General features: G+C 29.6%; 1 protein-coding gene across 1 annotated transcript; it reads right to left on the minus strand.

The window, feature by feature from the left end:
• Positions 1 to 10,126: 10,126 nt before the first annotated feature.
• Positions 10,127 to 15,889, minus strand: LOC145844905 (uncharacterized). Its single transcript, XM_082952324.1, has 5 exons — positions 15,351 to 15,889; positions 14,286 to 14,477; positions 13,835 to 14,033; positions 12,405 to 12,546; positions 10,127 to 11,272 (listed from the first exon to the last, which is right to left on the minus strand). The coding sequence occupies exons 1-5, from the start codon at positions 15,822 to 15,824 to the stop codon at positions 10,537 to 10,539; spliced, it is 1,743 nt and encodes a 580-aa protein (XP_082808450.1). The 5' UTR covers positions 15,825 to 15,889; the 3' UTR covers positions 10,127 to 10,536.
• Between the last annotated feature and the right edge of the window lie 609 nt (positions 15,890 to 16,498).

Genomic DNA, 16,498 nt, shown 5'->3' on the forward strand with positions numbered 1-16,498 from the left:
AGCTTTTTTATCGGAAGAAATTGAAAGTTATTGGTAGTCGAAGTTTTTTTACAAAATATTTCAATAATAAGTTAGCACTTTATTATATTGCAGATTTGCGCTGATATTTCATACATTAATTCTTGCTTAAAATATTTGATCATAAAAAATAATTTTAAACACCATTTGATTGTAATCATTAAGACATAAAAAATATTGTTAAAAAACTTTACGTAAAAAATTCGGTTTCTGAATTTAATTTCAATGTTAAACAAACTCACAATTTAGAAACAAACTGTATATTTTGAGGAAAAGACTTAGGTTTTCGTAAATACTAACTAATAGTTTTATAAATATAGTTAAAGAGTACTGAAGTTTTTTTTTCTGAAAAATTCCTTAGAAAATTTTTGATTGACTTTTAAAATTAGGAAAATATTTTATAGGTAAACAACTTTGTTGCATAACTAGTAGGTAAAGTAATAAGATACTAGACGGCATATGTTTGTTTACTTTACGATGAAAAATAGTTCGTATTTATTTTTTTTCCTTGAAAATATCTAGAAATGATTAATTTAATGAAAAATATCTTTGTTATATAAAATGAATTCGTATAGCAAAGAGTTACATAAACCAAGAAAGTAACGTCAAGAAGAGTATAAAAAAAATTTAAATAAAAAAAATAGTTAGTCGTAGACTATATATAGAGCGTATTGTTTGACTTTACTGTTATGAATATGATATGTTTGGCTAAAAATGTAGTAGACAAAAATTATTTTTTATATAAAAAAGCTTTTCAATTTTTTTGATGATTTACGGTTAAGAAATAAATAACTAACATAAAAACATTACTGTAAAGTTAAACTTCTTAATTGCCATTAATATGTTTTAAATATTAACAAAATGAACTAAACAAAATTTAGTGTTGTCTGTTTTGATTTTCGAAAACTAATAAAAAGACCTCAACTTCTAGAAGAGAAATTATATTTATTAAATTCCTTCAAGATATTTTAAAGCAGACTCAGTTTCAAAAGTTTTCAAAAGTAAAGATTTGTTTTTAAGTAAAAAATAGCTGCATCTATTCTTTTTTTGTTTTGTTTTAACACTGCTTTCCATTACTATCATATATTTTTCTAGATTTTTCTAAAAAAGCACTGAAGAGGTCTTTGACGGAAACTGAGTCTGCTTTAAAATATCTTGAAATAATCTAAAAAACAAAATCTAGTGTTTTACACACTTAAAAAATTTTAGTATTCTTTATAAAAAAAAAAGAGTAAACAGAATAATCATTCGTGAAATTTTAAGTCAAATCAAATAACAAATTTTTGTGTTTTTAAGGATTTTAAAAATATTCTAACTCAAAACATTGCAGCAATAACTTAATCATTTTAAAACGCAATCTAACTGGGAACGGGTCAAATGTGCACGAATACATTTATGCACGAAGGGTAGTTTTTGAACATAATAGTTAGTATAATTAATTACAGTAATAGTAAAAATAGAAAATAAAAAGTAAACAATAAAAAATATTAAAAATAAAAAATAAATAAAAAAAATAAATTCAATAGAAAAAAGAAGTTACCGACCGAGGGTAAAGGTTAGGGGTAACAGTGATATTAAAAAAAATATATTAATGAAAAAAAAAACAAGAAAATAAAAACAAATTATTTTATTGATACAAAAACAAAAAAAAAGAAAAAATATATATATATATAAATTAATAAAAAACAAATAAGTTACCGACCGAGGGTAAGGGCTAAGGGTAACTGTGATATAAAAAAAAAGATAAATAACAGGTTAAAAAAATAAAAATAAATAAATTTAAAAAATTAATAAAATCAAAAAAAAAATTCTACCCGTGCAAAAGTGTCTTCGTGCATATTTGACACCTACCCAATCTAACTATGCTTCACATAGCTTTATATACGATTATTGTATAAATGTATAAGGTGTAACTTAAGTTGACTGTTTTGCGTATAAGTATTAAAAAAACGTATTTATAGATAAAGTTTTATATATTTAGCAAAAGTATAATAAAAAAAATTAAAATATCTTGTTTTTTTAATTTTAAAGCTGTTTTCTTAGTTTCTTGATATAAATAGATTAAGTAAGCAAAGAGGGTTATTAAAGTAGCAAATTCAAAATAAGTTGTTAAAGACCATCTCATTGTATTTATTTATAACTCAGAAGTAGTTAAAAATTTAAAAAGTTTGTTTAGGAGTTATAGTCTATTTCATTATATTTAGAAGAATACTAATTTTTTTTTACGTTTATACCTGTTGTATTAAAATACAATCAATTTCAATAATTCATTTAATCGTTCTTTTAGCTTAAAAAGTGAACTAAACGGAAAAAAAGTTTCTATCGTATAATAATATTTTTTTTAAATTATTGTAATCATATATTTAAGCAAGTTATATATTTTATTTGCGACCGGTTTCGGTCGCAATCTCTTGCCACCGAAACCGGTCGCGAATAGAATATATAATTTGCATAAATCTATTTAAATAAGCTCTTTACATCCCAGTATATTGAGCACTCTTTTTTAGTTAGGGCAAATAACTATATAATTATTGTAAACAAATATGATTTTAATTTTTTTAAGCGATCGTTTATATTTGTTTACATAAGCTTTAGAGTATAATATTTTAATTTAAATGCTTCTCGTATTATAACTCTAGCAATTTAGTTGTTTTAAACTTACCTGTAAAAACGATTCCTTTTTACTCAGAAAATTTGTAAAAACAAGCGTCTAAATAAGGATATGAAGGAATATTTTGTAACTTGTTTAACAACTTTTTTGCTGTTTATCAAGCTAGCTCAGTGCAGCTCACCCGATCAGAACATCTCTGAAGCTTGCATCAGCCTTTCCTCTCCAAGCACCAGCTTACAGCAGTTGTACAAAATCAGAATTCAGGACAATCGCTGCAACGAAACCAGCATTTCTGTAAAAGAACTCGAGACCTACTTTAAACACCGAAACTACTACAGCGCTGAGCTTGACAGGCACACAATGGATTCTTTCGATGAGCTGTGTCAAGGCAGAGGAACAAACTGTTCCAACTCGACTCCCTCGGACCTGGGAATGTGGTGCGGAGCTTTTGATTATTACGAGAAAAAGAATCATTTCACAGCCACTCTCAAATTGCCGGTACAGCTGCTTTCGATTGAAGAAGACAGCTTTGACATATGCCGGTTTCTCTCGCACACAAACGGTAACTACTCACTGTGGAGCTCGTTTCTCAACAGGGTGTGAGTTTGAACCGTTTTGTTTGTATAAGTTTATTTGGATTACTTTTTATATATAAACTATTAAAATAAATTTTGCATAGTCCGTATTTAAAAAACACACGTTTTAGAGTTTTGTTATAGATTCAATACTAAAAGAATTTTTTTACTGTTCTTATAAAATATAGATATACTTATATAACTAAAAAAATTTACCCCGACGAAAAAGATAAATTTTAATTGAAAACGTATTTAAAATATTATTTAAAAATTTATTACAAAAAAACGAATATTTTAAGATTTAACATTTTCCAAACAGTATTGTGACTAAAACGTGATTAATATACAACTTACTAAATTTTCTAACATATAAACCACGTAAAAATTGAAAACAAATAACTGTCCTGGACAAGACGTTAAAAGGTATCCAGGAGGTGTGCGACTCGAAATGTTCTTCCTGCACCATACGACCAAATAGTTTGAGCTCAACAAACTAACAACAACAAACACTTCAGCAAGAAAACGGAGCTGGTCGTGCAGATACTTCTCTACTCCCTCATCGGAATCGGCACTCTGCTCGGCAACTGCCTGCTGCTGGCCGTCGTCCACAAGAACAAGCTGCTCAACCACAGCCAGTACGTCTTCAAGTGCTCCATCGCCGTCTCCGACGTCGTCCTCGGCGTTCTCGGCTCCGTCAGCCAGATCCACCTCCTCTGCCAGCGGTTCCTCCTCAAGTCCGAGAAGGAGTTCGTGGTGAGCTCCGTCGACAGGAAAGTCGGTTTCAACGGCACCGTGACGTCGTACGGCGTGACGGGCGTCGTCATCCCGGAGCTGCCGATCGTTTCCGAGCACTCGCTGGACATGATCTTGCTGTACTCGATCGTGGTGTCGTTCAACGTCATGATCTTCTCTTCCGTCGACAGGTACTTCGCGCTGGCCTTCCCGTTCCGGTACCGCGCGTCGAGCTCGGTCAAGAACGCCAAGCTCGCTTCGGCGTTTTCCTGGACGACGCCGAGCTTGTGGGTCGTTTTGCTGGACGTTTACAAGATAAAGTTCACTTTCGTTCTCATCGCTTACTTTGTCCTGCTCTGGTTCGTCAACATTTTGACCGTTTGCATTTTGGTGCAAAGCTACAAGAAAGCAAAATCGCTGAACCGCGTCGAGCGCAAAAACAAAAGCAGAGAAATTACTTTTTCGAAAGTGCTCGTCGCCATGGTGGTCGTTTTCACTTTGTGCTTTTTGCCGGAAATGCTCATTTGGTACTACCGAAGATCCAACATCACAAACAGCTTTGTGGTTTCCGTTGAAAACTTGAACCTGTCCCGAATCGTTTTGATTTCAAGCACTTGCTGGAACTTCGTTATATACAATCTGCTCAACAAAAACTTTCGCACTTCTGTGAAGAACATGTTTGTTACTGCTTCTTCAAATTAACAGCATTGCAAAGTAACAGCTGTATTGCTTAAGGTGTTTTAAGGTCTGTCAGTAAAAAAACATTAGTCTTGGCAAACTAAATCAAGTGTTTAATACAATTGTTATGAGACTTTTGAGCTCAAGCTTGCACATATTTGCCAACAGCTTGTAATTTTTTTTTTAGCTTCTTTTAATCATCTATACATTTTGATACTTTAGTTTTGGATAACTGGATTTTTTTTAATCCAAGTTAATTAAAAATGATAGTTAAACACTAGAAAGCGCTGTAAACTGTGCTTAAAATTGTTTTAGATTTTTTAGATAAGAAATTTTCGATTAATTGTTTATTTGATAGAATGATATAAATATTGACTGTAAATAAAGTTTCGTACTTTTATTTTTATAAAAGCTCTAATACTGCGTTTTATTTAAATTTTATTTATTACAAAATAAAAAGTAATCCAGCTACAAAATTAAAAACAATTACACTAAAATGTTTAAGTTTTTTTTTCAGAATACAGTCATTTAGATCTAAATAATAATCTTTTAGTATATAAAAATAAAAGTTTTAATTTACTTTTAAAGTTTATTATTATTATAAAGACTATATTTCATTAATACTGAACATTTCAGATTTTATAAAAAAATTGTGTTTTTTTAATTATTTTTTTTAAAAACTTTAAATTGCTAAAGTTATTTTAACAACTTTAAATTTGCTTAAAAAGTAACAAAAGTATTTCATGTAAATATTTAAAATTCTTTATTGAGTAAAAAGGTTATTTGATATTATTATTAGTGTTATATAATACTTACTACTTCTAAAACTAACACTTAGTTTAATAAAATTTGAAAAAAAAAATTTGATGATGTCAAACGTTACGTAAACTAATGATTAAACAGACTAAAACATAAATCTTTATAATATAAGTCATAAGACATAAAAAACGAAGTTGTAAATGAGTTATACTAGTTTATACAAAAACGCTGGTAGAAAAAACTATATGAGCAAAAAAAGCTATAAATTTAAAAAAGTAGTAAATAAGTTTTTGCTTGAGTAATAAAGTTTACAAATAATTTGTTTTAAATGTTGTTTGTTTATAAGAAAAAACTTTATTTTAAAAGCTTAGAAACTTAACTAAACATATTTTAAAACATATGACTATAATTGTTTTTTAATAAAGTCAATCTGTTAAAAATGAAAGCAAAGAAAAAAATAATATAAGTTAATTTTTAAGTAAAGTTAGAATAAAATAGAAGTTAACATTATTTTAAATTTTTATAGAAAAATAATTTTGTTGTACTTAACTTTGATTTGTGTAAAAAAAAAGAAAACAACAAACTATTACATTGTATTTATTTTCTTAAAAGAATCATACAGCTCCGACTAGATTAGATAACTAAATACTCACTTAAAGCCATTGTGTCACTTACTACTAATTAAAATTAATTAAAAATTAAAAACATAAGAAAAAATTAAGATTTGAACAAATCGGTAAAAATAAAACGTATAGCATGTTTAAGTACACTTATCTTATTTAGATTAAATTACACTATATTTAGAGCTGGTTTAGTAATATAACAACAAAAGTATGACTGATTACAATATAACTTAACAAATTTCAACACTGTACATTTAAAAAAAAGTAGATAAAATTAGAAAACTATAAAAAACAGTAAAGTTAAAGTAACTTAAACATATTAAAAAGTTAAAAAATGATGCAACACATTTATAATTTTGTGTATCATTAATTTGTAAAATATTTTTTTAATTACTAAAAATAGGTTTTTTATCCTTTAGAATAAGTATCTTTTTACTGGCATAACACACATGCATACACCAGAACAAGCAGGAAGTTGACTAAATTTCAAAAACCTTATACAAAAAGAGTGATAAAAAACTATAATAAAGAAATTGTTTCAGCATTTAAAGGACAAACAGTCAAGAAGTGTTCTACAGTTAATAAATTTTAAAATATAACGTTCAATGAAACAATAAAGATTTATGCTCAAAAATGTATGTTGTTTTGTACTGTTAGTTTTAGTTACTAAAAATGTTAATTATTTACATCTTTTTCTTTTTTATAAAAACTCGTTAGAAATGTGCTAGTTATAGCATAAAGAAACTATTGTAGTTTGATAAACAGATTAATCTCAAAAATGTTGTTGAAAAAAGCTTAAGTAATAAAAATAATTAAGCTTAAATATACCATGAAATTAAAAGGTACCCGTTCTCGGGTACTAAAAACTACGCAGAGTAAAAAGTACCGAAATATTAAAAAAAAACATAATGTAAAGTTAAAAAGCTAAGCACAAAAACAATAGTCATTAGAAATTATGAATTTAAAAAAAGTCAACAAGTTGCTCTGTTACCATAATTTATTTTCGGCCGAGGCTCCGGCTTGTTTCTTTCCTGAACTTTTTTACCGGCGCGCGCGCTCAGGTACGCATAAATCGCTTCAGCTTCCAGGGTGGACAGCAAGTAGACGTTCGACCTGCCCCCGTCGTCCACAACTATCCCCACTCCCCACTGGTACCACTCGAAGTCGGCCCAGAACTTAATTTTGCTCAGCGGGAACGTCTCGGTTAAACGAAGGCTCCGCTTGTTTTTGAGGCACCACCCGTCCAAGACCAGTTTGCCGCCGGTCATCCGGTAAATTCCCCTGTCCAGAAACTCCAATTTCCAGCTGTCCCTATTCTCGCGCTCCGCCAGTATTCGTTTGAACTGCCGGCGGTCTTCGATCACGTCAAAGGACTTTCTCATGACGATCGTGCTCGACGCGTCGGTCTCCTCTGTGACGTAACAGTTGAAGAGGCTGAGGCACTTTTCGCACAGCCACGACATTGCGAGTTTTTTTTTTTCGGGGTGGAAAAAATCAATCAGGTTTTAAGAAAGAGCTAAACTGATTTTGCTGGTCTGTAAACGGCTTTAAGTTATAAAAAATTTAAATAAATTAATTTATATATTTTTTATTTGAAAAGTATTATGTGTACTGTATAAGAATATAAACTTAACGATTAGGAACATTAACAAAAATGTATATTTCAAGTAGAAAACTGAGCTTTAAGAAAATATAGCGTCACAATTTTCATAATTCTGTCGTTATGTCTGTCTTTATCAATCAAGCTCGAGAAATACAGTAAGCAAAAAATATATATCTCGGAAAAAAGGGATCATATTACTAAAAAAACTAGCCATATTGATTACTTGGAATTCTAAACTTGATAAAAGGTTTAGTTTTTTCTGATCGAAAGCTAAGAAAGACGTTTTCAATAATATACAAATACCATTTCTAATTCTTTATAACAATAACTGTATAGAAAACTGATTTATTTTTACTGACGTACACTAAACATTTTTGTAATATAAAATTTAGCTATGTTAATACTGTACAAGTATATAAGTACCTTAGTTAAGTTATACTGTGAAAGCACTAATAGCCATTTAAGTATACTGATGCTCCGAACAAAGTTTGTTGTCATTTACTTTCAAAAAACTTTTAAGTTTTTTCTCCAGATTTTTAACATTTAAAATCTTTCTATATGCAAAGAGTGATTTAAAGACTAAATAAGAAATCTAAAAATGTACATAGTCCTTTAAACTTAAGTACTCGATGTTCAGACTAATTTGAAAATTTGATTTTTTACTATTTAACTCAAATGATTACGTTGAATATTTTAGTTTATGATAAACTAAACTTGTCAACTATATAAAAACTTTGTAAGTTGAAAATTTTACTTTCAAAAGCAATGAAAAATTAAACCAAAACACTTTCATTGTTCATAGTTGTGAGAAATAAAACAAAGTTAAAGGTTTTTTGTGTGTATGCATAAAAAAACTGCTTTATGATTTGCTAAAAAATTTGAATGTCTTACTTTATCGTTTTTGAGTAGTTTTTTACTTTTGCTTAATAATTTTATTTATACTAAGCTATAATTTAAATTATTAAAAACTAAAGTATTATAGATTTATTTACCTAAATAAAGTAAGTAGAAGTAAAAGAAGTAAAGTTTTAAATTTATAGAAAAGATTGGTAACACATATGCTTTCTTTTTTTAAACTTTTATAGTAAATGGAAATGCATAGTTTAACAAAAGATTTTTTTTCCTGCTAAATATTTTTGTAGCATAAGTACAAGTACTTTTGAATAAAATTATATTCGATTATTTATAAAATAAAGAAAATATATATATACCACTATTCTTTGATAAAAAATTTCGTTAAATTTAAGCTACTAATCATTTAAGCTCACCAACATTTGTTTTTCGATCAGTTATTAGTACTTTACTTTTAGTTTTAAAACAATTCAACTAATTTTAAGATTATAAAAAAATTACACTATAATAAAATTATTTTGTAATTTAGTAACTTAAAAAGAAAGCAAAACAACTTTTGTTAGTTTCATTGCTTTATTTTTAGAGTTTATTTATTTAAAAAAAAAAGGTTATGTTTAAGTGTCTAATGTTTTTATTGAGTGGTTATTACTTTTTATATTTAATTATTACTTTTTTGACTGCAGTTTAAATATACTGAAATATACGTTTGTTTTAATTTTGTTATCGAACTGAACGTATAGTATTACAACAAAGTCTAAAAAACAGTGCATAGAGTTTCTTATCTTAAGTATTTTTTCTTATACAACTTATATCTTTCTTTTTTAAATGAAATCATCAAAAAATAAAATCATGAATAATTTAAATATATTTATATACACATCTGTGTAGTGAAAAAACAATAAGTATTATTATATTCGATTGTATAAAAGCACAGTATGCAAGTACATAATAAAAACTCAATTTGTAGTTTTTAAAAACAATATAAACGGTATTTACAAAAAAAATTGAATAAAAAAGGTAAAACAATTTCTCACAGCTGTAGCAATAATTTGCATTTTTTCTAAATTCGTAAAAATCTCGATGGCACCGAAAACTAAAAAACACAGTTATTAAAAAAAAACTAATAACTAAGAACAAACACATACAATTTTTGTAAAACTGTCGAAAAAATAGAAAAATCTTAAATAAAATTAAATTTTGCATGTAAACTGATGTAACACAGGTAATTTTTGTGAGTAAGTGACACAAGTAAATTAGAAATAATGAAGAAAGTGATTAGTTTTATTCTAATCTAGATTATGATAACAACAAAGATTGCTTTTCTTAAGTTGGTTTAAATATTTTTTGATTGTATAGTAATAAGTAAATTTTGCTTAAAAACATTGAAAAATAATAGATACCAAGTTTTGTAAGACTGTTTTTATGAAACTGGTTATAAAATAAATTCTTCTATAATATTTAAAGGCTTTTGCATTAAATAAACTTTTACAGTTTCCAATTAACGCATTTAAAAAGTATCCTTAACAATATTCACATTTTAACGGCTTAAACAGTGTTTTCTAGTAAAGTAAATAAAAGTTAATCTTTTAAATTTGTTTATTAGCACACATGTATTTGTCTTAAAATAAATATGTTAAATGCTTTATAAAAAACAAACATTTATAAACGACACATAACTAACAAAATAAAGTTTAATAAAACGTACAAAGGATCTAAAAAAGACGTTTTTTAAAAGAGGCAAACAACAGTATGTATATTTAACATTATATATTATAAAAGGAAAGTATTATTATTGTTTAGGCACTGAAAAGTGAGCTTTTGTGTTTAACCTATTTAATATATTAAAATCATTAGTTGTTTTTACAATACTTATATAAAATATTAAACTTACTGTTGCTAGTAGACTTTTACAACCTAAACTAATGCAACATTACAAAAAAAAATATCATCCAAAAGTTCATACACAAATTTTTTAATGTTCTACGTGAAATGTTTAAATAGTTACAAAAATGTTTTTAACCTGCAATATATCGGATTTTTATAAACAAGCTGTTCTAAATTCTCTCCATAAAAAAATCAAACACTTCACTTGCCTTCGCTCGTCTTCTTGCTGATGGACAGCAATCTCTGGTGGTTCTTCTCCAGCTCCCCGCACATCATCCTGGACTCCTTCGCCGAACACACGTACTTCCTCAGCATCAGCTGGTTCCCGTTCGCCTGGTTCTGCTTCCGCATCAGCCGCGACCTCGCAGCCATCAGCCTCGATTCCAGATCCCGCGTCTTCGCGTTCGCCTCCGCCACCGCCTTCTGAGTGCTCCTGTCCAACCTCGCTCTCGTCTTCACCAACTCCTCCTGCAACTTCCTCACGTTGCCTTCCTCCGCCCGCGCCTCGGCGCTCTGCCTCCTCAACGCCTGCTCCAGCCTCCTCTCGTTCTCCCCGTCGCACCTCACCACCTTCCTCAGCCCCCTGATGAGCTCCTTGTTCCTGTCGATCTTGCACCCGTCCCGCACCTGCCTGTACCTCTCGCTCCACTCACCCTCCCTCTCCCCGCTGATCCTCCTCCTGGCCGTCTTCGCCCTCTCTATGGCCCTCACCTTCCTGCCGTGGCCCGTTTCGATTTTTTCCTGCAGCAGGTTCTTCCTCCTCTCCAGTTTTCCGTCCTCCCTCTCCGTCATCAGTCGCTTCTGATTGCTGACGTTGTTGCTCACTAACTGCTTCATGTCCTTCAACTTCCTCTCCCCATCCCGCAACCTTTCCTCCACCCTCTCCAATTTCTGCTGGCTCTTGGCGCTTGCCTGCCGCTTCCTGAACTCGTCTCTCCTGTCGGGTGATTCAGCGTAAAGTCAACAGAAGTTTTTTTTAAAAATTTGATATTTTTAGTTCTACTGTCGGAAGGAGCTTGATTGTATTTAGTTTGCAGTTTAATATAACTATACTTATTTTTAATTTATACACTTAAATCTTTTCGAAACGTCTCTTTGATTCTTTGTCAAAAGTAAATGTAAACCTGTTTTAAAAGCGTCAAGTATGTAAATACATTAAAATAAAAAATTTATTTAATAGTATATGGATTTTGTAATTATTATGTTACAGTTGACTACCGCTTAAGTACGCAAATTGAACCCGACCAAAAAGTGCGTACTTAGCACGGGTAGTGCGTACTTTTTGACGAAATAGAATAATATGAGATTTAGTTGTTTGTTTTCTTTCTTACAACTAGCCACCAATTAATTAAGCCAAATAAACAAGTCTTTTTATTTTAAATAAAATTTAATACATAATTCTAATCTGTAAAGTTTTTGTAAAGATTTTAAAATGATTTTTTTTTATCTATTAAAAGTTTCTACATAATTAATACATACATTTAATATAGAAAGTCAATGTCAGTCAATGATATAAAAAAGAATATTAAGCCATATTTTCCATATTTTGTTTTGTTAGAGGGAAAGTATCAAACTACATTGTGTTTACTAAACATTTTCAAAACATCAATATGTGTACATTTAATATAAATTATGACTTAACTATGTTGTACAACCACTACATAAGTATTTAGTTTATTAACATTTAATAACAGGACTGTAACAATCTCGGGCCATTTAGACTACTCAAGATTACTCACCCTAGTTTAAAAGTTGTGAAAGTCTCAGATCAACTCAGCAGGTTGGCCATTCTACCTGGAAACATAAAATAATCTGGAAAAACTTGATGATTGAAAATTTTAAATTCTGAAATGAAAATGGATTCTCGATTTTGTCTTTCTGAATAAGTGCGTACTTAAGGCGGGGTGCGTACCAAAAAAGTGCGTATTTAAGCGGTAGTCTACTGTACTTTGAAAGTCAAATGAAGTAATAAATTGCTAAAAATTAAAAAAACAAGTTAAACTGATGTTTTTTAATATCTAATACAAGTTGTAAAATTTTATAAACATAAAAAATTACCAACAATAAACCTTATTTTTAGTGAAGTATTTTTTAAATTTTCTAATAATTTATTTTCAATTTCACTATCTTCGTTGAAGTGCTTTAATATTTTGTTTTTCTCACTCCGTTCAAAGTCGTAATTATTTGATTTGCTTTTAATACCCTCCATACCTTTGTTTGTATTTGATTATTAGTTTTTCAAATTTGAAAGCATAAAAGAAAACTTACATGTAATCTTTTTTCTTACCGTAGGCTTTTACCTTTTTTAGTTACTTTAAAATAAAGCTTTTGATAGATGCATAAAAAATTTAAATTTTGTATAATTACTTAATACTCAAGCAAGTTTCGCATTATATTAGAAAAAAACTTATTAAATAGTACACAAATTTGTTTTATTTAGGTTTGCAAAAAAAAACTTAATTGTAATAATTAAAAAAAAATAATAAACATTTTGTAAGCACAATAAATACGCGTAACATTTAAGTCTTGTAAATAAGCTTTAAAGAGTTAAAAAGTTTATATACTTTACCACTTTAATCACTTACAGAAAAATTTGAATGATGTTCTAAGTATTTATTTTATCAAATACTGATTTTTACAGCTTGAAAACAAAGATAAATATACATTTATTTGAAAAATTTGCTTCTAACTCTTAAGACTTTTTTGCAAATCATAGTTGTTAAGAAAAATTTCTCGATTTACCAAAATTGAAACTAGTGTAAAACTCTTGTTTACTCTACAAACAAACTTTTAGATTGAAATAATCTAAAACAAATAGTACAGAGAATATTACACATTCCCTTTATTTTCACTTAACAATTTCGCTAAGATAAGTGTAGCTGATAAAATATTTTATCTAATATTATTAAATGAAAAAAATACTAAAATTTAAAAAGAAAAAACAAGTTCATAGACTTATTAAAATGAATTTAGTTGTCAAAAGTTTACAAGATCTATGTTACGAAATTTGGGTTTTATAACACCTAGTTATAATAGTTAAATAGTTCAAAATTAGGTGTAGCTGTTTTAACGCTGATAATATTAAAACTCTTGAGTTTTAAATTTCAGATTTTAAGTAACAAAAGCCAACAGTAAGATTACTAAAAGATCAAGAAAACAAAAAATATATTCTTCAATCATTTTGCGTTTAAATTTCAACATGACAACCATAAACATCTGTTTTTTAACTTAATCTAAATCAGGATTTCCTAAAGTTATAATCCCCCCGCTAACAAAAAATTTAAAAACTATCACCCACCCTCTTATCAGACATTTCCCCTTTACTAGCTAAGTACGAACTGACCTTCCCGCTCCCTTACATATCGTTGCACACTTTGATTAACGCGCCAAAAAAAACCTCGTATCAATGTTATGAGCGAGTTCGGACCAAGCTCTTCTTTTTTTAATTTTAAATACCTTTACAACGTTGAAAACATTTTCAAAATAAAAATCTTCGTACCGATGTGAAGGGCGAGCTCGGCGAGCTCCTTCTGAATGCCGTTGGCTTCCACCTCCTCCCTCCTGATCCTCTCTTCCGCCTCCCTCCTCAGGTCCTCCATCCTCTTCCTCCTCCCCTCCAGCTCGGCGGACTTGAGCGCGTACTCCCGCTCCTTGTCGCTCAACAGCTTGTACAACTGCCGCTTCTCGTGCTTTTTTTTCTGAAAAAATAATTTGTGTGAACGTGAGAGCAACAAATTATAGACCTAGTTTGCATAAAATTCATGCATTTTTTTCCTTTTTAACATTTATTGCCCCCAAAGGATGAGATTATCGATTTTAAGAATCTACTAAAATTGTTTTCTTCAACAAAACAAATTTATACAAACACTAAAACAAAAACTAAGTCAAAGATTTTAGGTGGATATTTGAGTTGAAGCCAATACTTTTACAAAATCAACTTTCAACGTAACCTGCAAATCCACATGCGCATTGTGGACCCTGTTCTTGTTGAAGTTGCTTTTAGTTTTAGCGCCTTGCGCTCGCACAGCACTCGCGCGATGTTTGTTTTCCGCTATTTTTTCGTTTTGTTCGTCCAACAGCTTTTCTCCTTCTTCGATAATTTTCTTTTTGATTCTTTCAATGGAAACCTTGCTTTTACCAACCTGATAAAAATGGTACATGAATTATAAGTGCTGTTATTTGAAACATATTTGAATGTTTAAACGTTCAATAAAACTTTACGTAGTAAAACTTATATAACTTTTAATTTTTGGTTTTGGAAGTTTTTTTAAAAATTCTTTATACATTTTTGTTAAATTATTTCTTGGAATTTAATCTTTGAAAGATAAGTATATACGGCGTATGCCTATCTGATATTTTTTCGTAATACAATATTTTATAATAAATCAAAAACTTTCAGTTTTATTTGCTTAAGATTTAACTTAAATCTCAACTAAATTTAAAGTAAACTTTTAAAACGTTAAATCAAGACTTTAGCTTTTAGCTGAATACAAATATTTCGCATTTCATTGAAATTCGTATGTAAAATCATATTTTTATATTTTTGAAAACTACGAAGAGTTTTGAAATATATACAGGTTTAGAAATATTTAAGTGTATTAAAAACATTTCATATTATACGCATAAAAAAGTAACTGTTCTGTATTTTGTTTTAGGTCTTAAAGTTTTTTACTAGTTTTAAATTAATTATATAGAATATCTAGACGCTATTAAAAAATTTTAAAGTTGTACCAAAATAATCATTTTTCACAAGTGAATTAAAAAATTATGATTTTAATTAAACTTTAAAATCAATACATAAGAATTCGTAAGTTTGTAGACAAAAACATGTTCTTAAAACTTTTATAAAACTTGTTTAATTTAGTAAAACCAAAGAACAAAACATAAAAAAAAAAGTTAAAGTTAATGTTACACCGAAAAGTAGTTTTATTTATATTGAAGCACTTTAAACTTTCATTTCGGTTGATAGCTGCTAAAAAAATAATATAAGTTCCGAAACACCAAATAAAACTCACATCGTACGCGAGCCTGCTCAGGTTCCTCTCCTCCTGCTTGTGCTTGTATATGTGGCTCTCGATCGCGTGCATCCTCCGCCTGTGCTCCGCGTCCCGTGCCGCCCCCGCCGCCGTATTCGGCCTCCTCACGCTCTGAAAGTTCATCTGCCGCTTGGTGGCGCCGTCTCCGAGGGATCCGGACAGCGACATCGTGCGGTAAGCGTTCTTGTGCCTGCTGGAATCGAGGAAGCCTTCGGTGTTGGTGCAGGTCCTCTTGTGGCGGTGCAGGAATCTGACGTACTCCCCGCCCACCTGCACCGGCCCCCAAGTGTCCACTTTTTCCACTTTATCGGTTTGGTCGTCGTTGCCGGTGGACGGCCGGTTTATCAGCTCGTACCGCTTGTGGACGGTGGCGCGGTGGCGGAAGGGAAGGTTGGTGACGGTGTTGCGGTCCGGTTTGAACTTTTGACCTCCGCTCTCAAAGACGGTGCTCATTTTGAAGGTGTTTTTTAAGGGCGTTAGAAAACGGAATAGTATGAATTCATCTTTATTTAAGCAAAACTTTTACATTCCGAAAAATTAAATTTGGCTTTAAAGTATTGAATATTTCAAAACTTTAACTACTTATTATAGTTCTGTACTTGATTTAATGAGTTCAAAGCTTAAACATAAAACTTGAGGCGGAATTAACTGTAAGTTTCGTCGTCAGTAAAACAAAACTATTTTGTCTGTACTTTATAATGCTTAAAATTTAAATTTTAGAACCAATTTAAGATTAAATAAATGTAATTTAAAAAAACGTAATTGTATTTGTAAGTAGTTAAGTATAAGTTTAACAAACAGTAAAAAACACATATATGTATATGAATAACATCCTGATTACATATTTAACCTAGACATTCTTAAAATATCATAAAATGAATATCTAGTCTTCTAATATTTTAACTGTTTAAAAAAAAATTTTTAAACTAAACTAAAAAGATTCTAAAGTAAAATCAGCTTAATAGCTTTTTGATAAATAATTTACAGAAAACTCAAGCTACATGCTTAGTTCTTAATTTAAGTTTAGTTTGTACAATATACTTAAACAAAAATTAGTCGAAAACATTAAACAAATCCTTTACACACTTTACTTTTTTAAATCTTAATACTAAACATAACATCTGCTT

Source organism: Thalia democratica, chromosome 9 (assembly GCF_965202585.1).
Source record: "Thalia democratica chromosome 9, ktThaDemo2.hap1.1, whole genome shotgun sequence".
Lineage (NCBI taxonomy): Eukaryota > Metazoa > Chordata > Thaliacea > Salpida > Salpidae > Thalia > Thalia democratica.